The sequence below is a fragment of the Cylas formicarius genome, unplaced genomic scaffold (genome assembly GCF_029955315.1).
Source record: "Cylas formicarius isolate icCylForm1 unplaced genomic scaffold, icCylForm1.1 PGA_scaffold_5__7_contigs__length_24384050, whole genome shotgun sequence".
Lineage (NCBI taxonomy): Eukaryota > Metazoa > Arthropoda > Insecta > Coleoptera > Brentidae > Cylas > Cylas formicarius.
The window spans coordinates 11,663,050-11,687,999 of NW_026844341.1; the positions used below are offsets into that span (position 1 = coordinate 11,663,050).

General features: G+C 34.0%; 2 protein-coding genes across 3 annotated transcripts in view; one reads left to right on the forward strand and one right to left on the reverse strand.

Annotated features, from left to right (window-relative positions):
- The window catches only part of LOC132702588 (uncharacterized), a 219,228-nt gene that overhangs the window by 176,263 nt on the left and 18,015 nt on the right, over positions 1–24,950 (reverse strand). Inside the window, exons 2-3 of one of the 2 annotated variants that reach the window (XM_060671332.1) lie at positions 21,535–21,603; positions 10,481–10,717 (exon numbers count right to left, since the gene is read on the reverse strand). In XM_060671332.1, coding sequence (XP_060527315.1) covers positions 10,481–10,717; positions 21,535–21,575 — 278 coding nt within the window. In that variant the 5' untranslated portion in view covers positions 21,576–21,603. The remainder of the gene's footprint in view (positions 1–10,480; positions 10,718–21,534; positions 21,604–24,950) is intronic. The other variant, XM_060671334.1, reaches the window with a different exon arrangement.
- On the forward strand, positions 3,408–7,176 carry LOC132702593 (uncharacterized). The gene is made up of 3 exons (XM_060671339.1): positions 3,408–3,605; positions 6,662–6,820; positions 6,877–7,176. Exons 1-3 carry the CDS (start codon positions 3,414–3,416, stop codon positions 7,105–7,107), a joined length of 582 nt encoding a protein of 193 aa, XP_060527322.1. The 5' UTR covers positions 3,408–3,413; the 3' UTR covers positions 7,108–7,176.

Sequence of the window (24,950 nt, forward strand, 5' to 3'; positions counted from 1 at the left end):
GACTACTGGCTATTACCACGGTATCATCGGTATCATCGGTATCGTCGGCGTAACGAAGACTATTTATATATAATGTTTCCATTGATCTTAATCCCTGCAGTTGTGTTCTCGAGAGGTTCGTTGAATATTGCCTCAGAGTAGAGGTTAAACAATCCCTACACTTCTTCTTATTGCTATTTCTTCTGATGCGGACCCTTCGATTTTGACTGTTGCTGTTTAGTGCCAGTAATGTCTGCAGCCTTTAGATGTTGTGCACCGATCGCGGTTGATTTTAGGATGCTGATCATTTTTTGATGTGACCCACAATTAAAAGCTTTTTTTTTTTAGTCCAGTACGCCCGCCTTCATGTCTATCAACTCTGAGTCAGCACATTTAAAGAGAAAAGAGATACATGCGGTTTATTCTGCTTATGAGTATTTTACGTGGCCCAATTTTTTGTAACACGGATACGTTGGTTCGATGCTCTGTAGACGGTACTCGTAAAAGTCGTCTACAAATCTGCATTTCAAAAGCCTCTATTCGGTTTTCATAAGTTTGGTCCATCGAGTCTGAGTTCAGTCGGACCAAGTCCCAAAACAAAGACAGTATTGAACCAATCTTCGCGAAGGCAAAATAATGGGGACGAAAAGAAAATTAGGAAAAACAATTCAAATTATGAATAATAAATAGTCCTGGCGGGGATTTAAATCCACAAAAACAATCCCGCTAAGAAACGAATTCCCGAAGGTCTAACCAAACATGTGCACATGTTTTGTTTAACAACATGTGAAACATGGTGCACCGTGTCGTGCAAGTAGAAGTATAGCTATTTTCCACAGAAAACACTATTCTATTGTGACTTCAAATCAAGCACCCTGGTGGCTAGTAGTTAAGGTTGCGCGTATGTCTTCATCGTGTATCATCTGTATAGTTTATCGCTAAACTTTGGTATTCTTTTCGAAATGTTCCAAAACATGCTCGACGATGTAAATAGGGAAACTAGTGGGGAAACGCCTTTCTTCATCCGTGGGGATGTTAACTCGAGAATATGTGAGCTGGGAAAAAAAATTGTCGCCCGAGCATTGACAAAACAAGTTCAATCAGTTTTATTGTAGTGAATGGAAGGAAATCTTTTTATACTTTTGTTGAGTTTAATGTTGTATCAGTAATGGTAGCAGCGTAGTGGATCTTTGTTTTGCAAATCTCGCAGGTTTATATTTACTGACGGACTTAGTTTATGTTTGCTCCAACTACGTCTTACCATTTTCCCATTCGTTTATAAGTTACTGTCTCCATGCCTCATATGCCCCTGCATCTGAACCACGTCTCCGCTGGGAACAGGAATGCAATTTGCAGGAAGAACAGGTTCCATAGAAAATATACAATTAAGTATTGAAAACCTTCACACGGCGATCATTGAATCCGCGCGAAACCTAGTTCTTGTCTTCATTAAAGGAAAACACATTGAAAAAGTGATCCAAACCCTGGTTTGATAGTGAATGTCGTATGTCACAGAAGCGATTGAATTTTGATTTAAAAAATGTAAGAAGTCCAACTTTAATCCTATTGATAAAAACCTTTATCTTAAAAGCAAAAAAAAACACTATAGCGCTTACATGAAAACTCCTTTATCTCTACTCCATTGAGTACAAAAAAAACAACGCCAATTGCGATGTTTACTAATAATAACGACAAAAACGATTTCGTTTCGCATGATCGATTATATTCAAAACCCCTTGTAATCCAATATAAGCCCAATGACACCCCTGGTATAGATCTACGAATTTTTAGAAAATTTACCATATAACTGATTATTGTATCTGTGTTCACTATTCAATAACATATTTTAGTGACAGACTGTTTGCGCGAATTTTTGACAAAAAGGCTCTTGCACCGGGTAAAAAGAACACCCGTAATTTAAGAACCCCAGTCTGGTTTTGTATCTGGACGTGGCTGATTCAACTCCAAACTTAGATTGAAAAAAAAAAGATTTTTGTAGCTTTCCTTTACTTTGGAAGAAGTTGTATGGGACGAACGTTTGTTCTAGGTATATTTTAATAATTAAATGCCTTTATAAAGTGGCGACAGTAAAAATTAAAGCTTGGGATGGCTTCAATAAAATGTTCGACCTCAATGAGGTGTCCTTCAGGACGAATCGCTTGACCCTTTACTTTTTTCCCTTGTTCTTGCGCATATTGACGACTACTTTTCTTCAATGGCTTTACAAGGCCTCTCTATTGACGCGTTTCAACTTACTGGCTTGCAGAAGATATCGTTTAATTAGCAGAGACTCAATTACAGAAAATTCAAAAAATATACCAAAGAACCATACAAATGTCCTTCAGTTTGGGGCATACTTGAGCGAGTACAGACTAACTTTTTACAAAGATTATTGTTACTTCCTAAATCAAGTTCAAGGGCTTTGCTCCATTTTGAAACATGTTCCACGCACTTGGTTTACTTGGTTTGCGTCACTTTCTTATGTAAGTGTTAAGAATGGACCAGAGTCATTTCCCGAGATTTTAATCGCCATCTATCTCTGACCAATAACAACAGGCACAGCAAATTCAACTGGGCATGTCAGACAAGAGAGCTGTTTCGTGAGTTGGGTTATGGTGAGTGGTGGAGCAATCATATATCACTCTAAGATGGGAAAAGAATGGCATCTTAGAATGTTTTAAAACAATACCTCTTAAAGTAGATCTGAAAGTTGTGTCCATTTTAAAAATTATCGCACAATTGAGATTGAGTAATTAAAGGCTGCGTGATATATCCCTACTAGTGATTATTTTCCAACTTTTATATAATAAACGATCTTTTATTTTGGACAAGGCATCACCTGCTTCATATGTTTGCATTTATTTTAAACACCCTGTATATAAATCTTCTACCACACATATGATTAGAATAATTTTTTTTTTGTAGATTGTAATCCACTTTTTAAGTCACCTCTGACATGGAACGTACCGCTTGGGCAAATGTGTGCTCGTTTCGTTTATAATGGTAAATTCCGAAAATCTTGAAATAGAATCGGACCCCCTGCGCTTGCAGATAACAGCAATAACAGATTTGAAAAGTTTGTTTAAGGATTTTGGAATAAGTCAGAGCCTTTCACATAACAACGTACGTCACGTGCATCGCAACCCAATTAAATAATAAAATTATTTTCATTCTGGTTTACGATTCCGTCGAAATTATCATTAAAATCAACCGAAACTAAAATTCCAACGAGCTATTCAAAAGCAAAACAAGCTTACCTACGCGTTCCGACGATTAAAAACAAATTAGTCAGTCGCACTTAACGCGAATTGAAATGCAACAACATTCGAATAGAAATCAACAGCTCTAATTCGCGTAATTCCATCTAAATCTTGCTTAAATATTTGCCAGCTGGAATAATATTCACATTTAATATAAATACGGCGCCCAAACTAATGCTCGCTACAGTAGGTCGAATTCGAATTAAAAGAGTTAGCAAAATGGCGAGCGCAGCATTGAAAATTTTTACTTTGTGCATTTTATTTGCCCTTTCGAAGGGCAAAGTGCTTAAAATTGTAAATAACAACCCTAGCGTCCTCGCAGTCAATGTCGGTGGTGCCGAACACACCGTGGCTAGCAACTCATTGGTAAGTCAATACCTCACCTTAAACCTCACGTGCTGATATATATAGAAAAATTATCTTAGATTTTTAACAATATTTCGTCATTACCCCTGCTGTATCTATAGAAAAACCTGTTAAATATGTACTAAGCTAAGGGCTGTTTGTGGAACATTAGTATAGACTCTTTCACACAGGTAGACCAAAAGAAAGCACTCAGTTCCACCTTACATTAATAAATGTGTTCTGGGAGATACTTAAAATGCACTGATACATGCTTCTTCATTTGTTTGTTCCTATCCCTCCTGAAGATCTCTACACTCTCCGAGAAGTACAATCCTATCTCTACTTCCTCGGGTTTAGTAGTGATGAGCAGCTGAATGGAAGATAAATGGGTGTTTCTTTCTTATCTAAACACAACTCATGCGTTCTCTCAGTCTCCACTCCGATAATATGGAGCTGCCGTCATAGGCAGTACCCTATCAGGATTCCGGTATACTCTCGCAATGTAGCTAGAACTGTATCCCGTCCTATTTATTCAGTTCGCCATTCACTACAATATCCGCTGTTCCATGGGGCGAGATACCGCTTTACCCTTATATCTTGGGCCAGCTTTTCAACCCTGTCATTGCCCCCAATTCCTACCCAACCTACACTAACATAATTATATTACGTTAGAATCTGTCAATGAAGGGTACGCTGATATCTTTCGCCTACAACTGCTGTGTATTAAAGATACATGATACATGATAAAGGTACTGCGGAATGGAAAACCTTTTATTCCAATATTTCCTCATCTGTCATAATAAATAAATACTACTTTCCAATTTCCTCTTTGCTGATCTAATTAACTCAGCGCTACATCACAGAATTGCATTTCACTTTGTTCGCCTTGCTTTCTTACATTAAGACATATCGAGCCCCAAACTCTAGATTTTAGGATTGATTTTGATTGTTATAAGTTAGTCCTTGGTCCTTTTCACACACCTGCCCTGTTCCAACCCCTTTGTTGCTGGTATATTTATAAGCAGCGAGGTAAAATCAATAATGGCATATAATACGCATGGGGCGTCCGCTACAATTGACGATATTTATATCAAAAAGGATCTTCTTTATATCTCACAGCGTTTATCGACGAATTGGATGCAACAAAACTGCATGCGAGCAGTAAATACTGGATTGATAGCTCAAGCAACCTAGTTTTTTCTTCCCAAAACTCCCTAACTATAGCTTTATCATAGTTAATAATAATAATAAATAGCTTTAGTGCTTTAACGATTAGTAAAAACAAGATCACAAATAATTACCTCGAGTTAAATTTGGTAGCACAAAGCTGATAACCAAAATTGACCATTGAGTTAACTGAAGGGAACAAACAACGCTTAGAGTGGGAGTGGGAGGGAATTAAGGACAATGAAGAGATAATTAGGTAAAAACGAAAATGAAATCTTGCTATTATGCAATTTGCAAAAGGCAATTTTAAGGGTTAATAGAGACAGAGAAAAATCCATTAGAGAGACATATTGTTTAGTTTACATTTACAATTCAATATGAGAAGGACTTTTTAAAGAGTGAGGAGATTCAGATTGCAGACATCCGTCCTAAATCTAATTTTGTTGTACAGATGAGGCCCTGCTGTAAAATTCCAGATATAGAAGTTTATATCGATATTCAACAAGCCTGACCCAACCAGATGAAGTAAAACATGACTTCTGAGTCTAACTTCATATACAAGTCTGAGAGGAGCTTTGAACTCTGTGAATATGATACATCTCTCTACATATCTAGACAGCATAACAAAAAAGCATTTTAGTATTAACTAATATTGATTTTAGATTACTACATGAAACGCTTAATTTGAGTAAGTCTAGAGTAAGTCTTAATCTTTTGATAGGCTACAGAAACATTTCATGATTTATCATGCCAAAGGCTGCTAACATCAAACAAAACTAAGCCAGTAATTTTGTTATTATCATATATCATAACCAAGTTTCATTTCAGCTGGCGCCCCATCCCACTTCTCAATTTTCACCTTATTCTCCATGCTGAAGATTTCTAATTACCATTGCGTCCTCGGTCTCTTGCATGTAAGTTCTCAATCTTGTTCTTCCTCTCTTTCTTCTCGCTTGAGAAGTCCATTTCAATACTTTTCTAGAGGATCTCGTACTGTCCGTCCTTTCTATATGCCTCATAAAAGACGCTTAGTTTCTATTTTATCCAGTATCGTTCGTTTTACTCCTATATTTTATCCGATTCGATAGCTTATTATGTGTTCAAGTTGAGAGTTTTCGCAACCTCTCTAATAGTCTCTCCCGAGAACAAAGAGCCTGCCTTTATGTCACTTATTCAATACCCTTTCTGCGATTCTTTGTTTTGTTCATTTGTCATTCCAGATAAGAAGTTTCCTTTGCTCTATTCTGTGTTTAACTCCTTGTGATGTTCTTCCGTCAGACGTGAATGTTACTCCAAAATATTTGAAAGATTTCTACCCCTTCACTGGTGACTTACCAGTTATTATCGTGACAAAAAATAATGAGAAATGCTCTTGTTTGCTTGTCCATTATTTTCTAAGAACACTAATAGAACGCATATGATCAAACTCTTAGGCTTTTTCTATTTTAGGCAGGGATATGACTTGCGCTTGTTTTCACACTACAGGAAAATATGGAGACAAAATACATTCATTAATTATTTTGGCAATATGGTGTACAATTGAGTGGCAACAAAACTGTAAAGTGATATTAATATTATCGGTTAGCGTTAGCTTATTCTTAATAGTGTTAATCTTTAATTTGGTGGTTCTTAGTACTTATCGAGTGTCTTCGATCCCTCTTTGGTGTCACCAATCACCATCGTCGTGGTTTTTATTTCTATCATCTAGAACAGCACGGGTTTCTTGGTAGAGAAAATGTTTCATCTCAGAAGTGGGATATAGCTTTCTCAAACTCATGTTCTAGTTTAAACAAATTACCAACAATTATATTTTTACCAGTAATTTTTTATGGTGAAAAATGTATTTCCGTGTTGATTGTATATATAACATCATTAATTTCGTCATCAATCAGAATGAATATATTCCTCAGGTCGCCGTAGTAGTGGCAGACGATTTTTCAGACTCCATAACAGCTGTTCCAGCGAATGCAGAAGTAACAGACGGCCCCAGGACGAAGATTGAGCTGAGTCTAGGTGCGGTGGACACCTACGTGGTCTCGTTGGTGGACGGGTTCAACTTGGGTGCCAAAGTAAGTCGAAACGTAGGTGAGTCGTCGTAGCTTTACCCTCGTTGCTCGTTTTGCAGATTATTCCCACCGGTTCGGTGGCCTGTTCTCCTTCGCTGTGTGCGGCTTCTATCAACTCTTTGTGTCCCGTTGAAAATCAAGTTGCCAACAGTTTAGGGACGGTTGTCGCTTGCAAAAACTCGCCGGCCGTGATGTCGTCCGTTTGTCCATTGGCTTTGGTCAACGAAGGAGATGTGACCAAGACTCAGAGTTGCGTCACTGCGACGTCGTACATGGTACACTTTAATTAACCCGAAATTGTTCAGATAATTTTGACTGCCCTTGTAAGATATTATTAGAAAAGTTAATAAAATTTTGTAAGCTAATGAGCGTTTCAGTTCCGGTTTGAATCTGTTTTTGACTCAAATAATAGTTATTAGTAACTAATTATAAGTTGAAAAACCACCTAGGTATATCGGGCTATACATCTAGGTGTCCTGTTTTATTAAATTTTTAGGGAGGAATAGAACACAAGCATTGCAGATGTAGACTTTTCTCGAGATTTTTGGAGGTTAGTTAACTGATTCTGCAATCAATTCCTCCTATTTTACACCGCAAAATTATTTTTTAATGAACTGAAACTTTTGGGAAAGATTTTATTTTGAAAAAGCTTCGAATGTTTGAACTGCTTGATGAAAACCAAAATTGCTTCCGAAAAATCGTCACTGGGCGGGGCAAGTTCGTAGCGCGCACCGCGAAGCAGCTTTCTACTCTAAAAAGAAAAAACTTCGCGGTTTCGTGTGGTAAAAGGAGGCATTGTTTTTCTATCGTGTTCCTGCGGACCACTATGGAACTTTCAAAAATCGATGTAATGTGGTTGTGCATGCACCCTGTATAAAATATCCTTCACATCTGGTGGAACTTCAAAGTTATAGCAAATATCGGTAAATATTAAAATTTGCATAAATAATAGTAAATAAATATAAATAAATATTTCGCGCCCTGTATAATTGACGAAACCTGAAACTCTCTCACGACACGGTTTACGATACTGTTCAAATAAAATTACCCCTTCTTTAATGCTGTATATGATACAATCATTGTTCGAATTCAAGGTTATAGTCCCGGATTTTCCACGCGACCTGGTTCAAGAATTTTTTGAAAATAGTAAATGCTTTTCGAGAAAATAAGTTTTTTCTGAAACCATGCAGTGCGCCGGAATAATCAATGACGTTATCGCGCCTTGCCGGCCCCCGAAATAGCGATTTCAATATGGATTTTTTCAAATATCCCGAGCAGCGTATGTAATAGACCAAAACCGCAAATACAAAAATTGTAGCTCTTGACGCGGCCTATAACACTGTTTGAACCTATTAGCCATATTTTTTACGATGTAAAAGAATAATTTTCTATGTCTTTTAGATTTTTGCCTATAATTTGAAAACCCTGTATATAAGTGTCTGTGTCTGCCGGTTAAAGAATTTTGTCAATCGGATGAACGATTATGGAGGAAAACAGGGGGGAATTTTTATATATCATTTTTAAAAAATACTTGGTAAAATTTGAATGTGCTCAATTTCTACCGTTTAAATATGGACATGGACTTTTACTTCTCTGCTTAATTTGAAGTTGATATCTGTAAATTCAGAATATCGGGAACACCCTGTACAATAGGTGAAAACCTTAAATACAAAAGTTTTTGCTGTCTATTCGGGCTATATCTCAATTTAAAAGAAAGTGAGATCTGAATCATAGTCTTTCAGTTATAACCAATTTTATCACACATTTTTCAGTATTTTTGAATTTGCAGCGCACCCAGTATATTTTTTAAAAATTGTCAAGAATAAAAGTTTATAGAGCCGTATCTTCTCCTTCTTCTGGTTCAAGAATTTTTTTGGTCTCGTAAACAGTTTTTGAAAAATGATGTTTTTTGTAGACCCTTGCACGCGCGATTTTTTATTTTTTTAGAATATTTCCCGACCCCCCAGCCCCCCCATTTTCAATAGGTTGCGTCACGGAGAAAAGCTGCATATATGTGCTAAATATGAAGCCGATTGCTTCAAATTTCGGATACTTATCGTGTTTCATAGCAAAGTTTAAAAACCACTCGAAAATCACGAAAAAACGATAGATACCGGCGTCGGATCAGGGCCATACGCTTATGTCCCTCGTGCAGGAGACAAATTTCAATGTTGTAGCTCCAACGGTTCGAAAGTTATTCAGGAAAAATCAAAAGACAGAACGGAGAATGGAGGACAGACAAAAAGAAATTTTTATACGAGCGCAGATACTTTCGAAGAATTCGATTTCATCGATTTTCTAAAGTAACAAGTTGACGTGATATTTTAGTTTCCTTTTAAGCATTCTGGACTATTTCATGTAGCCCTGTAAGTATGGCGGAAATCACAAGAGATACCCTGTGTGATAGACAGTGATAGAAAGGCTCAGAATTGACTCTCCCATCTGTAATTGGTACTCTGCTATCTAGACGTGAACTGTGCTTTGGTCAAAAATTGGTTTTGTAATCAAATATTGAACATTAATAATAATAATAATAATATTTATTGACTACTTTACTCATACATGGTCTGTAGCTACTAGAAAATTCGCATTTTTGTTATTTCTACAATTCACTAGTGAACTGAGAGCTTATTAGCGCGATATGATTTGCAAGACCCTTAATAAATGTAAACTCCAACTTTACGCACTGATCAATTTATAAAGCTATTTGCTTTCGACCCAATCTACAAATTTAATGTGGAATTTTTATTATTTTTCTTTTTTGAACTATTTTATTGTGGATGGAATCCATGCCATATGACAAATATGCATCTTTTTAACAAAAATTACTGAAAATTCCGCACATTTTTCGTCTTGAATAGTACTATTTCCGCCAATTTTAAACTAATCTAGCTTGGTATTTGACGCTAATGGACATTTGCGGAATAATGTTATGGGAAAATAAACATTTACAGAATTATATTTGAAATCTACGAAAGCGCCACCAAAAACAAAAGTTGCGTTGTAGTTTATAAGGCAATTTTTTGAGGAAAGAATTTATAATTCAAGTGAGAATATTTGGAAAATTGTTATATCTGAAAAATAAGTCATAATTTCTAGAAAATTAGTCAGAATTTCTGCGTTAAGTAAGAATTTAGGAAAAATAAGTAGTAATATAAGCAAAATAAGTCAAAATTTCTGATAAATAAGTCAGAATTTCTGACAAAAGTCCCTCGGATGGGACAGTGTGAATCGGAACATCAGATATTCAGGGTGATTGACAAAGAAAGGTCAATCTTACTTTGATTCTTTGATTTGAAGATTTCTTTATGATTATTATCAAAATTGTTATTCTTAAATGTTATTTTTCATAGCTCCCTGTTACCGTGTCATCTTCTCAGTATATATAAAAAAAAAACAGAATAATTACATTGAACTTTTCAAACGCATGTAACTCAAAAACAGACGGCTTAAACAAGAGTCCCTCTTCCATGTAAAAATATGTTAACTATTGAATAGGTTTCAAATTCGTAATTGTCGTGTCAAAAAACCTAAGGGGAGAGAAAAACGAGAGATTTATGTCAGAAATTCGGACTTATTATCTAGAAATTCTGACTATTTTTTCAGAAACTGGGACTTATTTTGCAATTTACATCTACCAAAACGTAGAATAAGCAAACTCACATTCTCTTGTGGCAGACGGTGCAGACCCAATCGGTGGACCTGAAATTGTACTCCCTGCAGCCCTTGCACACCTTCAGCCTACAGACGCGACAGTAGGCCCCGCGGTTGATGACGCGGCCCAGTTCGACCCTGCATCGTCCGCACGAGCGGTCCGGGTCCGGCCCTGTGCTGTCCCAGTCCGTCGAGACCTTTATCGCCCCTTTCCGCCGCAAGTTTTGCAGTTCCGACTTCAATTGCCTGGAAGCGATCGGGAAAATATTATTAATAACGGCAATATTTCGACGGACCGAGTGTTTGTTCCTCGGGATTGTTAAACCCCCGAAGGGCAGCAATTTGTCGGGGCCACGCGACCCAAATTCGACCGCGTTTTGCGGGGAGGTCTTGGAAAAATGTTGCGCCTTTTTTGCTATAAAGAGAAACCTGCGTTTTGGCTTCGTTTTACTCAATTTTCTTCGTTTTAAATGGCGAAATTGTGAAGAAATGGTGCCCCGATATTATTTGGAGGTTATGTTTGACTGTTTGTGTTGTTCTTCTACAGAAAAATAAACATTATACAAGAATTAGAAAAGACCTTGACTTGAAAGCGTCAAATAATAATAATAACATTATAATGGTCAAAATAAATAAATAAAAAGTTAAGATTTTCACGAAATTTCTGAACTTTTAGTTCTTATTTATTTTGATAAATGGACTTTCATCAAGTGCAATCTACCTCAGTTCAATAATAATGGTTGCGGTTTCCACAACAAAGAATTAATTCTTACGTTAAATATTTATTAAACTTATTCTGCATTCTTTAAGAATGCCAATCTCTAGGCTCAGAAATAACGCGAAAAATATTTCAAATCTAATTTTTCGAATTGCTATAGTGTCTTTGTAGCATGCCGGTACCATTAAAACAATCGCACTCTCTCATTTTTTCTCTAGGAAGGGTTTCGGAAATGTCAATTTCGCGACTATGAGATTACGGGACGACTCACACCGCATTGAACTCAATATTTTAAGACGCGACACGATGTTTGGTGGTAGAATTTGGCGTTTCTATTTTATTCAATATTATTCTTTTCGGGTTTCTTAAGCGCATCGCAGTAATGGTAGTTGTACGTTGTATTCAGCAGTCTTTGCAAAAGTTTGGTCATTAAATTGATTATAATAGTTGGTTGGTTTTATTCAAACTTCCAACTTGGAAATGGTACTTGGAAGAAGAAATTGGGAAAAAACTGTGTGTTAATTCACACAATAATAATATATTTATATTAACTCAACTTAATTAATTACAATTGTGGGATAATCAGGCATCTATATGTAAAAAACAACGAAAAAAAAAAACAGATATTACCGTCGTTATATAAATAATACATAAAACATCTATTACTTTGTCACAAAAAAAATCGACAGTATCAATAAAAAGACTCTTCTAGTGTTAATTTAAAAGTTATATTTAATTTAATTGCGTAGGCTTTCACGGCCGGCGTTATAATCTGTAAGATTTTCCAGGCTGTTAGGTCGTGGTCCACTGGTTTTCCTACCAAAGCTTTCAGCTGCTACTGAGGCAGCCATCTTCAGTGGAACGTAGATTGTAGCGCGACGACCGTATTGGTACTGTTGCCGGTTGTCGAAGTACCTGTTTCGAATTGCTCGAACGGACGGCGGACTGAACGGTCCGCCCCCCCCCCCCCCGTGTTGTTAGTATAAGGTTTTGTTTGCGTTTTGAATGACCACCTAGGCGTTCATCATTCCTTTAGACCACAAAGGGCATGCCAGATGAGAATTGGTCATGCGCAAACTTATAGATTTGAATGAGATCCTCTCGCAGCCGACGCTGACTTAATGTTGGCAGACTAAGTATTTTAAAATGGTATACGTGTAAGTTAAAGTGGCCAGCGAGTAGTACTTTTCCTCTTGTGTATTGCCGGTTTAGAGAGTTTGCGTGTCTCGGACGTACTCGACTTCGAGAAAATAGCTCTTAAAAAATTTTACGATATCCATGACGGGTAGGTGTTATTCATGTCTAGAAGACAAATGTAATGTAGTTGAGTGAGGTGAACTCTTGGTTTATTGATAATAACTTAATAATAATACCTCAATCTACTAAAAAAGTCATTTATAAGATTCCATCACAGTCAAAAGCTTGCGAGATTTGCGATCTATACATGATGTAAAGTTTCTTGGAAAATTGATAGATAAAAACATGAATTTTAAAACCCATTTCTCTTCTTTGATTCGATAAATAAGTTCGTGGTTCAAAAAATGACCATAAAATGTATGGCCGGTATTTAAAAATCTACTTCTTGTAAAACTTATGTAAAAAAATTTAGTCTACATGCATTTGAATTGTGTGTTGATGTGTTTCAAAATAAATCAGGTTTTGTTTTGAACAGTAATTTTCACTCAGTGAATACAAGATCTAAAGAAGACTTTAGAATTCCTTATGCAAAACATAATAGTTCTTATAGAATCCCAAGTTTGCGATTGTTTAACTTCTTACCGAAACAAATGAAAATGTTATAGAAATATCTTGTGATTGAATGCCTATACTCATTAGAAGAGTACTTTAGCTAGTGTATTTCCTTCCTTGTATATAGGTTACTGTTTGTAGTATTAGATTATGAATCTTTTTTTTTTTTTGACAGCTTCCGATACACAAATTGTGTTTATCGATTTGGAAAAAAAAGACTAATTATTATTATTATTATTATTGTTATTGTTATTGTTCTTATTATTATTATTATTATTATTATTATTATTATTATTATTATTATCATTATCATTATTATCGTCATTATTAATATTATTATTAGAAATGTTTAATATTCTCTCAAATCAATAATAAACATTTTAATGGAGAAAAGATTAAAACTGTGATTTAAATAAAAATCTAAATATGTGTTAGTTTATTATTCTTCGCGGCTGTATCGCACTGAAATAACGTAAAAGAAATATGACTAAAAGGAGTCCAAGGGTACTAAAAGTTTCTAGAGTAATGTATGATACTTTAAATGGCCAATTTTCACAGAGATGTTAACAGAATTTGTGTTTTTACTATTATTTGTTATGTTATTGTATATATGGTAGAGAATTGACTAGATGGCGTGTTTATTGGTTTGTAATACCATAAGTTGTCTTTTGATTTATGTTAGTATTACTGATTGCACGAAAGAATTTGATGAAAGTTCGACAAGTATTTTGCAATTAAAGTGGTGCATTACACCAGTCAAACCGACTTTATGAATTGATTGTCAGTTTAAGACTGTGTAGGTGAAATTGGGGAGAGTGTAGGGGTAACATTCAGATTGATACACCATCTGATGCCACCTGGCATAGTCCTTGTGGGAAAATAATAAGTAAAATAAATAAACACTTAATTATAATTTAACATGGACAAATAAATAAAAATAACAAAAAAAAAAATGCTACGCCTTTGAAAATTAAAATAACATTTGAAAACGCGAAATGATTTGGGAGAAAATTATTTTTTGAGTTGACAGGGCAATTTCCAAACTAACTGTCAATAAGTATGAAAAATTTATAGTTAATTACTCCAGTTCACCTTATCAGTAACGTTTTGACTATTTAATAAGTGCAATGGTCTCTTTTGAATAAAAATAGTCTGTGTTCTATGATTTTATTTGGTGTCAATATATGCTGTGATTTAGCAACGATTGTGATATTATCTTATGATGATGCTGGATATATGGTGGGAATATAACATAATGGTCTGTAATGCGAAATTACTGGAATAAGTTTTTTTTTATTTGGAAATAAAGTTCTTTACGGAAAGTTTAAAATTCGGAAAGCAATTCGAGCGTCCATTATTTGCCCGGTTTCACTTTACAGAATTTTAATTATCTGGCCTTTTCTTTTCGAGACTAGACAAATATTGGCATACATCGGATAAAAAATTAAATAATCAAGCTCTCGTTGGTAAAATCTGAATTCGGCAAGCACTGCTTTTTCAAAAAGTTGCAATATGATGCTTGTCGTTTTTTCTTTGTTTACAGCCGGATCAAGATATTTAAAAATTAAAATGGGTGGGTTTTGCCGTTCTCATTATACGAGCGGAAGCAGGCAAAATACTGAGGCACGTTCTCTCTTGATTTTATGCCATGGTAAATCGTACCGACTATAGTTAACTTACGTTAATGAAACAAATAATCTTGTTCATCTTCTAAATTTTCTACAAGTGAGCAAGTACTCGATATTCGCCTGACACCGTTTGAACGTCAACAGGAAATAGGTCGTACCAGAAAGTCGAGCTAAAACCCAAAGAACAATCGATCTCATTATGACCACATAGATGCAGAAACTTGATTGCCCGAGTATCCCGCCGACTGAATCGAACGCGATACGCAGGTTCGATACGTTCTCGATTTCAAGTTCAAGATTTCACATTGTGCCTTCGCAATTTACTTTTACCGATACGCCCATTTTGTGAGAGCGATTTGGGTCGCGTTATTTTCTTTAAATGGCAAGCGGGACTCGATCAAAGGAACTTAAGAGAGAGAGGGAGGATAACATTCTTTATTCTCTAGACATTTATTGTATGCCATATATAACTAAATCTAGCATTGAAATGTATTTTACATGCCTGGATGGTCTATGCGATGGTGTCCTATCGCTTTAAATATATGTTTAAGCATACAACGTTGTCGGTTTTATGTGAACGTGGCAACAGAGTGATGAGTTTAAATAAAATAATTAATATGAAATCTCCTCCCAAGCGATATGAGCGTTAAAGGGCGGAATTGGAAGGAATATTTGCCCTTCTAAATCCTCTCATATCATATATTTTACAAATAATTACTCTGAGTTTGACGTTTTTTCGCTTTTCAACAATATTTCAAACTCGATATTTCTTGTGTTGCCAAATGGATATAAAATTTCTAAAATAATGCTTTTTCTACTCCGTTCTGTAAAATACCTAACTATACACCGATTTAGTTTGCGGGAAGCGTCACTTTAGCAAGTGAGTTTCTTGTCCCATGGATCCGAGCCACTTCGGACATATCCGGGATATTACCGCACGGGTTTTAGAGCATGTTTCCGGAGATTTTACGGCTTGATTTTTATCAGTGACTATTTGCGTGCTGTTTTGCAAAAATGTACTCAAAAACTAACGAACATTCGCTCCGCTCGTGCCAAACAACCCCGTGACTCAAATACCATTTACCACACATGTTTCATAATATACTATTACCACACTTGTTGCATAATATACTATTAAAATGGCTCGATCACATTTCGGGCATTTCCGTTACTTTAGTCACGGGTTTGAGAACAATCGATGATAAACTCCTTCAGGTATTTGTTCCACTGCGCTCCGCTCCTCCAATGGATGAAGGTTAATTTCAGCTACAGGGTGACCGTAGTTGGAGTGTTTTAATAGGGAAAACCTATTTCTGGTCTAGATTTTGAAAACTGCAAACAAGTTTTTTATTCATGAAAAGTGCCATAGGGCATTTTGTGTTGATATAATTAGTAGGCCGTGCTTATAGCTGTGAATGTCAGTTAAGGACATAACTTTTATTTTTTATTGAATTTTGTGTTCCGTCACACATAATTTTAAAGCAATTTAAAATGTAGAAAAATTATGAAAAGTATGATATGATAGAGTGTTACATTTTCTCAAAAGAGAACACAGAGGGGTCAATGAACTACTACTTATTTTAATACGTATCCATATACCATATAGATGTACATATATATTTCGGAAGTTAAAAAATAATTAAAAAACATTTAAATGAAGAACGGGAAATCCGGGAATGGACTATGATTGGAGAATTATTGTAAAATCCAAGCATATCCTCAAAAGCTAAAATTTTGACCACATTAAAGAAAAATTCAAACCATATCATACAATTTTGCAACTGGTTTATCGGAAAATACAATGGAACCATTAATTTTCCATTGTCTGTTGTTTGGGGTGATGAAACGAGAATTGACTGTTCTGGGATATTTAACAGAAACAATCCTTATCGATCGAGCACAGGATATCTTCATGCTCTAATGTGTAAAAATTATGAAGGTAGCTTTGGATTCAATGTATGGGTAGGAATTTTCCGAGGTAGATTTGTAGGATTTTTAATGAAAATCTGGCAGCGGATGCATGGTTATATAAATATTTTGCGAACCTGAAGAAGTATTTATTATCAGCAAGATGGTTGCCCCGCTCACCATTCAAGGATTGAAAGTGAGCTTTTAAATGAAGAGTTTGGACAATGTCGGATTGGAACTAGAGGCCTCATTCTGTGACCAGCGAGATCGTGTGATCTAACTGCTCTAGATTTTTTTTATGGGGGAGATTAAAAGATATTATATTTAAAGATATAATTATCCAAACAAAGGCAGAGTTCAAAAAAACCACTCGAAAAACGTTTGCTTCCATCAATCCTATTAATGAATAGTGGCCATTCAATACGAAAAATATGCGTTAGGTGTACTGAAGAGGGCGGCGTTCAACTTAAATATTTACGTTAAAATATTTCAATGTAATTAATGTAAAAGGTTAAATTATAATATTTTGTATTCTAATATTAATTGTATTTAATTCAATAGGTTAAATTAAATACAATTTTGTTTTCTAAATAAACAAATTAAAAATAATATCTAAAATTAAAATTAAAATATTTGTTGGTTCTTAAGTTTAAGTATATGTAGTGTGGTGTAATTAATAATATATTATGCAACAAGTGTGGTAGAAGGCATTTGAGTCACGAGTTTATTTCGAACGAGCGGAGCGAGTGTTTAATAAACGAAATAATAAAATTAATAAAAGAATCCCAAATTTTCATATATAAAAAACTTATGGGCAACTTTCAAAAGGGCCGAAAAATGGAAAAACCGTTTGTATCTCGGTTGATAGTGAAGATATCGCCATTGCTCTATCTAGTTCAGAAATAGGTTTCTCCCCTTAAAACATTCCGAAAGATGTCGTATATATTGCAAAAAAAGTTAAAGCCCCTAAAAAATATATTCAAACTACTGAAAATAATTTAAACAATGGTAATAAAAGTTTTTGCCCTTCTTTAGAGTCCGAAGTAACAGTGCCCTTAATAGACAAAAACACTTTCACTCTTATAATGAGAATTTCCATAATGATCGCTCGCAATAACTGAAGTCTAGAAGGCAGTGTTTTGATATTTTTTTTAATAAGGTTCAAAGTTTTGATTGAACTACATTCACTTCAGTGCTGGTCTTCATACTCTTCCAACATTTTGAGTATTCATTAGCTTTGTTATTTGCCCTTAGCAATATTTTTTTTATATTACAGTTATGTTAGACACGTTACAATTCTGTAATTATTTTTATTGTGTCTAATTCGTGTTTGTCTGCTCCAAGCCGTTTGTTGAGTAACTTTGCTTGTATAAATAAATAAATAAACAATTATAGCCAAAGACATTCTTACGACGGAGATTGAATTCAAATTGTGTGACAGTCTAATATGATTGAACTAAAGGATGTCTGTAGAAACTATAAAATTGTTGTTACAGTAATAATTTCAGGAAATATATTTCTGATTATTTGAAATAATCTAAGTGGATAAATATCTCTGAAAGATATCAATCCCACCTTGCAAATTTTGAATTGAAATCTGCAGAACCGTTAAACTTATTTACCAAATTGATAAACGGATAAAACTAAATAAAACCGACAGTACCCGATTCCTAAGCACAACATGATATTCCTGCTAGTGTTAAAGTACGTCATCTACCATTTCTTGATTAGATATGTCCATATATTAATTTACGATGTTTATAACAACAAATAAAACACCAAGTGCCTTTATTTACGGTGTGATATGTCCCCTCAACCTTTTGGATTGAATAGAATTAGATTAAATTTTTTGTGTTTTAAGTTCTGAATATACAAGGTGTACAGTAACTAACTCTTCATAATTTTAACTCTAAAATGGCAAAAGCACAAATCTTTGGTGGGATCAGTTAATGATTATGGCAAATTAGATACATATTATACACTTCACAGTTTTGATTTTAAACTATATTCCAGCTTCATATGTTCTGATAAAATTATTATTCTTCGCTGGTTACTCTTAGTAGACTCTTACTCACAGTAGAGCATATTATAAAGTAAGAAGTCAAGTTCAGCAACAGCAAATTTCAAACCAACTTTAAGTTACGGTGTTAAGAATTATTTGGGTTACAATTTTGAGAGGACGCCCTGTATAATATTACAAATTTTTCGTGTGGACGTAATGGCTGTCTATCTTCGTCGACGGAACGGAAGTACTCATGCGATGGCGGCGGTACCGTGGGTTGCATTTGCCGGCCTTAACTTGCCTTATTTAACCAAAAAATGGGGGCGTGGTCCGCGATAGGGGCCGTGGGATTGGCGGCCGTACCGTTTTCGCAAGCGCGAATACGATTAACGGCAATTAAATCGTAAGATTTCGGTCGAAAATAAAGAGATAGATTAAAACGAAGGTTCTTTTGCTGAATTACGCATAAAGATTTCATTTTCCAATAAAAAATGGTTTATGTTTTCACGATGACTAGAAAAAAGTTTAGAACACTTTTCCGAAGCTTTGTATTTAAATTTGAGATAAAAAAATCTTTTTCTACTCCCGTCTGTAAAATATCTAATTATACACAGATCTAGCGTGCGGGAAGCGTCACTTTAGCACTTCAGTTTCATTTCCCACAGACCCGAGCTACTTAGGGCATTTCCGGGATTTTACCGCACGGTTTGAATTTTGACGTTTGCCAATTCAGACGGTAATGTCAGAATGTATTCGTATATCCAAAGTATCCAAAAACTAATACACAGAAAAATATTATGCAATAGTTCAGACAATTGCCCAAACAATGTAATTCCGTGTGGTAGGTCTTTTTTTTTACTTTATTTCCTCACATAAATAATTTAAAATTTTTTACAGTTTCTCAAACCGTACATTGACCTCTGGCATGAAGAATATAACACTTATGTGATATTGGCAAAGAACATTAGTAACATAATAAATAATTGTCAATCTTAAAGTAAAAAAATATTCTTTTAGATGTTTAAAAAAATATATTGTAACTTTTCGCACTTCTTTAACATATAGTGAACTAAATGTCGTCGACGCATTTACGATGGGATCATACATGTTGTTTTCTAATTGAATGTCAATAATTTTGTATGTATGTATAATTATACAATACCTTTAAAATTTTGTAGTGTAAGGATTGTAATTTATTGATATATGTTTCGGTACGCATTTCCCATATAGGTATTAAATATCTGTGTGATAAATAAAAAGAATAGTAGATCATTGATTTTGTTTTATTAGTTAAATAATTCCTATACTTGAACAAAAATGAGATCATAGATGGAATTGAATTGGTGATTTTTTCTATATGTTCGCAAGGATTTATCATTATTCCTAGATATTTAAATTTAGTAACTTAACTTAACTTTTTTTTGCGTAAAAATCATATATTTTGTTTTGCTAATATTAATATTTAATTTGTTTCAATACAGCCAATCAACATGTTTCTGTTGGTCGCTATTGATCCTTTTGCACATCTCATTTTCACAATTTCCAACATATACTGGAGCAGTATCATCTGCAAAAGTTTAATAACGTGCTTAAAGTTCAGTATTTTTTAATTAAGTGCGGAGTAAAACAGGGGTCCAATGGCAGAGCCCTGTGGAACACCATACAGATTGGATTTTAGCTGACTATGTATGTTGTTTACTTTAACGTGTTGAGATTTATCTTGAAAAAAATATCAAACATCAAAAGTTTTTTTTTAAATCAACATATACAGCCGCAACGATCATTTTATCATCAAGAGCCTTAGAGATGCTATTAACAAAGTCGACAGTTGCACCTAGAGTACCACTATTTTTCAGGAACTGATACTCATCCATACCAATAGTATTATTTTTTATGATTTAACACATGTTTTGGAGAATATGTTTAAGACAGATATTGGTGTGTAGCTATCCAAGCCGCTCTCTTGGATATCATTTTGCTAATTTTTAACTCTTCTGGAAAAATGCCACTTGCGAAAACACTATTTATTGCGCACACGTTTAGCTATTGAATTTTTTGTAGACAACCCTATATCAACGTGTGTGCAATAAAACAGCGCTTCTGTTGACATAAACTTTTTCTATTATCATGTCAAGTGAAAGTAACTGGCATCGACATACCTGGTTATACCTGTCAACCCAGTAGTTCCTCCAGGTAAATAATAGGCAACCCGAAGGCTGCACATTCTGTATATATTGTACTTTAAGTCGGCGAAAAAATTTCTTATTATCTTGAAATGGCAAAATTAAATAAAAATCTTTCTTTTTTTATATTTAAAAATAGTCTGTCCAGGATTTTAATAGACAACCCATTTTTAAAATTTCTAATATATCAAATTTATTATAAAATATGTTTCACTTTAAGTAGGAGAAGAAAATTTTTTATTATCTCGAAGTTACAAAATTTAATAAAAAATCTTTTTTTATACTTAAAAATAGTCTGTTCAGGGTTTTTATAGACTACACATTTTTAATATATTTTTTTAATAAACTTAATTTATTTTAAAATATGTTTCATTTTATTGTCAGCTCCGTTAAGGGCGATTTAGGTGCGGATCTTAGACTAAAACGTTTTAGTTGATTACTCATTTTTTGAAAGAGCCTTGAAGATATTATCGACCAGGTTATCACTTTAAATACCCCACCATGCGACATCGGGTCGCCTATGACGTCGAAATGCTTATTGGATATGTTGAGTATTACTGAGTATTTCACATCGGTGAAAATAGAACAACGTACAATTTCTTATTCGTAGGTGGATGAAAGAGAGATCCGACCGTTATCTATGTGGAGCAGATCAGAATAACGACGAAAAGAGAAATGTCACACCGCCGGTAGACGTGAGTCACGTTACCCACGATCATATGCCGCTACAGATTGATCGATTAATTTGTTATTAATCCGAGGAGATCAACCTTGACGCAAGCAGCAACCGTTGGGAACGCCCGCGACACGACACTCTGTATAAGGTCGGTTTCCGAAGCCACCACCAATTTATCCAATAAAAAACTGAAACAAACCCTTTGTCGTCCCCGCTGATGCACGCCGCGAACGTAGCCATAGTTTCAAGATGGCGGTTTCATGGCCCTCTGCAAGACAAAATATAAGGTTTACACACCCTGTACGAAAACAGCGAAATCCTAAACGCGTCAGTCGATTCCCGCTTGCCAACTGCCAAGTCACATCAGTTAACATGAAACAAACAAGCAAAAGAAAATAACGGAGTTAAAATGATTACGTATGGCAACAAATTAAATGTTAAATAACACTCTTCTTATTTAAATATATTGTTGGCAAAACAGGCGAAAAGATAATTCAAATCACAAAAGAAAACGGTTTAACGAATTATTTAGCATGAAACAATCAAGCAAAAGAAAATAGCGGAATAATAATGATTGCGTATGGCATCAAATTAAATGCCAAATATTTTTTTTTAAACATATTTTTGGTAGAACATGCAAAAAGATAATTCAAAGCTCGAAAAAAAAAACGCTTTAACGAATTAGTTAGCATGAAAAAATAAAGCACAAGAAAATAACGGCGTTAATGTATGGCACCTAATTAAATGTCATATGACAGTTTTTTTATTTAAATGTATTGCTGGAAGAATAGGCAAAAAGATAATTCAAAGCACGAGAAAAACGCTTTAATGAATTAGTACCATTAAACAATAAAGCACAAGAAAATAACGGCCTTAATGTATGGCACCTAATTAAATGTCATATGACAGTTTTTTTTATTTAAATTTATTGCTGGAAGAACAGGCGAAAAGATAATTCAAAGCACGAGAAAAACGCTTTAATGGATTACTAGCATTAAACAATAAAGCACAAGAAAATAACGGTTTAATGTATGGCACCTAATTAAATGTCATATGACCCTTTTTTTATTTAAATGTATTGCTGGAAGAACAGGCAAAAAGATAATTCAAAGCACGATAAAAACGCTTTAATGAATTAGTACCATTAAACAATAAAGCAAAAGAAAATAACGGCCTTAATGTATGGCACCTAATTAAATGTCATATGACACTTTTTTTTATTTAAATTTATTTCTGTAAGAACAGGCAAAAAGATAATTCAAAGCTCGAAAAAAACGCTTTAACGAATTGGAAGCATGAAACAATAATGCAAAAGGAAATATCGGCGTTAATGTATTGCACCTAATTAAATGTCTTTTGGCACTTTTTTTTATTTAAATTTATTGTTGGAAGGACAAGCAAAAAGATAATTGAAAGCATGAAGCATGAGGCTTTAACGAATTAGATAGCATGAAACAACCAACATAAAACTAACGGCATTAAAATGATTGCGTATGGCATCAGAATAAATTTCAAATATTTTTTTTTTATTTAAACATGTTGGTAGAATAGGTAAAAATATAATTGAAAGCTCGAAAAAAAAACGCTTTAATGAATTAGTTAGCATGAAACAGTAAAGCACAAGAAAATAAGGGCGTTAATGTATGGCACCTAATTAAATGTCATATGACCCTTTTTTTTAATTTAAATTTATTGTTTTAAGAACAGGCAAAAAGATAATTCAAAGCATGAAACAAAAGGCTTTAACGAATTAGATAGCATGAAAAAATCAAGCAAAAAAAAAATAACGGCATTAAAATGATTGCGTATGGCATCAAATTAAATGTCAAATTTAAATATATTGTTGGTAGAATAGGCAAAAAGAAAATTGAAAGTTCAAAAAAAAACGCTTTAACGAATTAGCTAGCATGAAATAATAAAGCAAAAGAAAATAACGGCGTTAATGTATGACACCTAATTAAATCTCATACGACCCTTTTTTTATTTAAATTTATTGTTTTAAGAACAAACAAAAAGATAATTCAAAGCACGAGAAAAATGCTTTAATGAATTAGTTAGCATGAAACAAAAAAGCAAAAGAAAATAACGACGTCAATATGTGGTACCTAATTAAGTGTCATATGACCCTTTTTTTAATTTAAATTTACTGTTGGAAGAAAATTCAAAAAGATAATTCAAAGAACCACAAAAACGCTTTAATGAATTACTTTGCATAAAACAAACAAGCAAAAAAAATAACGGCATTAAAATCATTGCGTATGGCATCAAATTAAGTGTCAAATAACAATTTTTCTTATTTAAATATATTGTTGGTAGAACAGTCAAAAAGATAATTTAAAGCACGAAGAGAAAACGCTTTATCGAATTTTTTTGTTATAGATATTTCCATGTAACGTATCATAATGAATTTTTAATATTATAAACATGTAAAATTGTTTTTGATTTAACAGATTTAAATAGTACAATTAAAAATAATTGTCATAAACCAGATTGTACAACATTTATTATATAGATGATAATGATTTTTCAAATTCTGAAATCCATTTTTGTACACAAAAAGAAAAACTGCGACATTTTCATCCGATAACTTAAATTTTTCACTTTAAACAAATCGTATTTGCTAAACAGTTCTTAAACGAAAAATATAAAAATATATCGTGAAAAAGTCGCAATTCTAAATTGACTAATCTCAATTGACATGATTCCAAATTTATAGAAAAGAGACATATACCGAATTCTGCTTTCCAGAAATTTTTGCATTTTCAATTAATATTGCTCGCATTATTCATATTTTCAGGTTATGACAACGTTTTTTGCGATATTTTTTTTTGCAGAGATTTTATTGTATTTAAATTTTTGCAAAGTTGAAAAACCCTTATCAAAATGTGGACAGATTACTCAATTTTTTGGTGAATTCAAAGAACAGAACTTTTTTGATCATATTACCTTAAAAAAAATTGAACAGGTATTGGGATATAGGATTTAGTTAGTTACTCAGATAATATTTTTTAAAACTGCGCTTTTCAAAAAACGGAACGTTTCTGAGAGGCAAAATTTTCATACAGAATTTTCTGCCTTCAAAATAATCTTCCAACAGCATCGTCCAAAATGTATGTTCGAAACCGGTTTTGAATATACCTCAAGCATTTTGTAATTAACATTATTTCGACCAAACAAAACAATGTGCATTTAAGAGAATGGAGCGTATCAAACTCAATACGATCCCGGTATTATAAATAGCAATGAAAGCGCAAAAACAATTCTGGCACAGAACAGCTCGTTAATTGTAATGCAATAGAAATTTGGGTCGATCTGCATCGTATCATGCAGAGCTTTAATGCCCAACAAAACTTATTACTCTATTTAGAGAAAATTTATCTAGAAAACTCTCGAAGCAGATTTAAATTTTTGGCTCGACTGTGTCTACTAATGTCTCTGACATTTTACATATTTTCGATAACCGAAATTCAGTGAATAATATACAAGGACTGACTAATAACAAGGTCGAAAAAGGCTTTTAGATAACACAGGTCTACAATAACTTTGATGATTGAAAGCTGTTTGCTTTTTTGTATATTTTTGAGGGCCATATTTTTACTCTATCATTTTTTATAG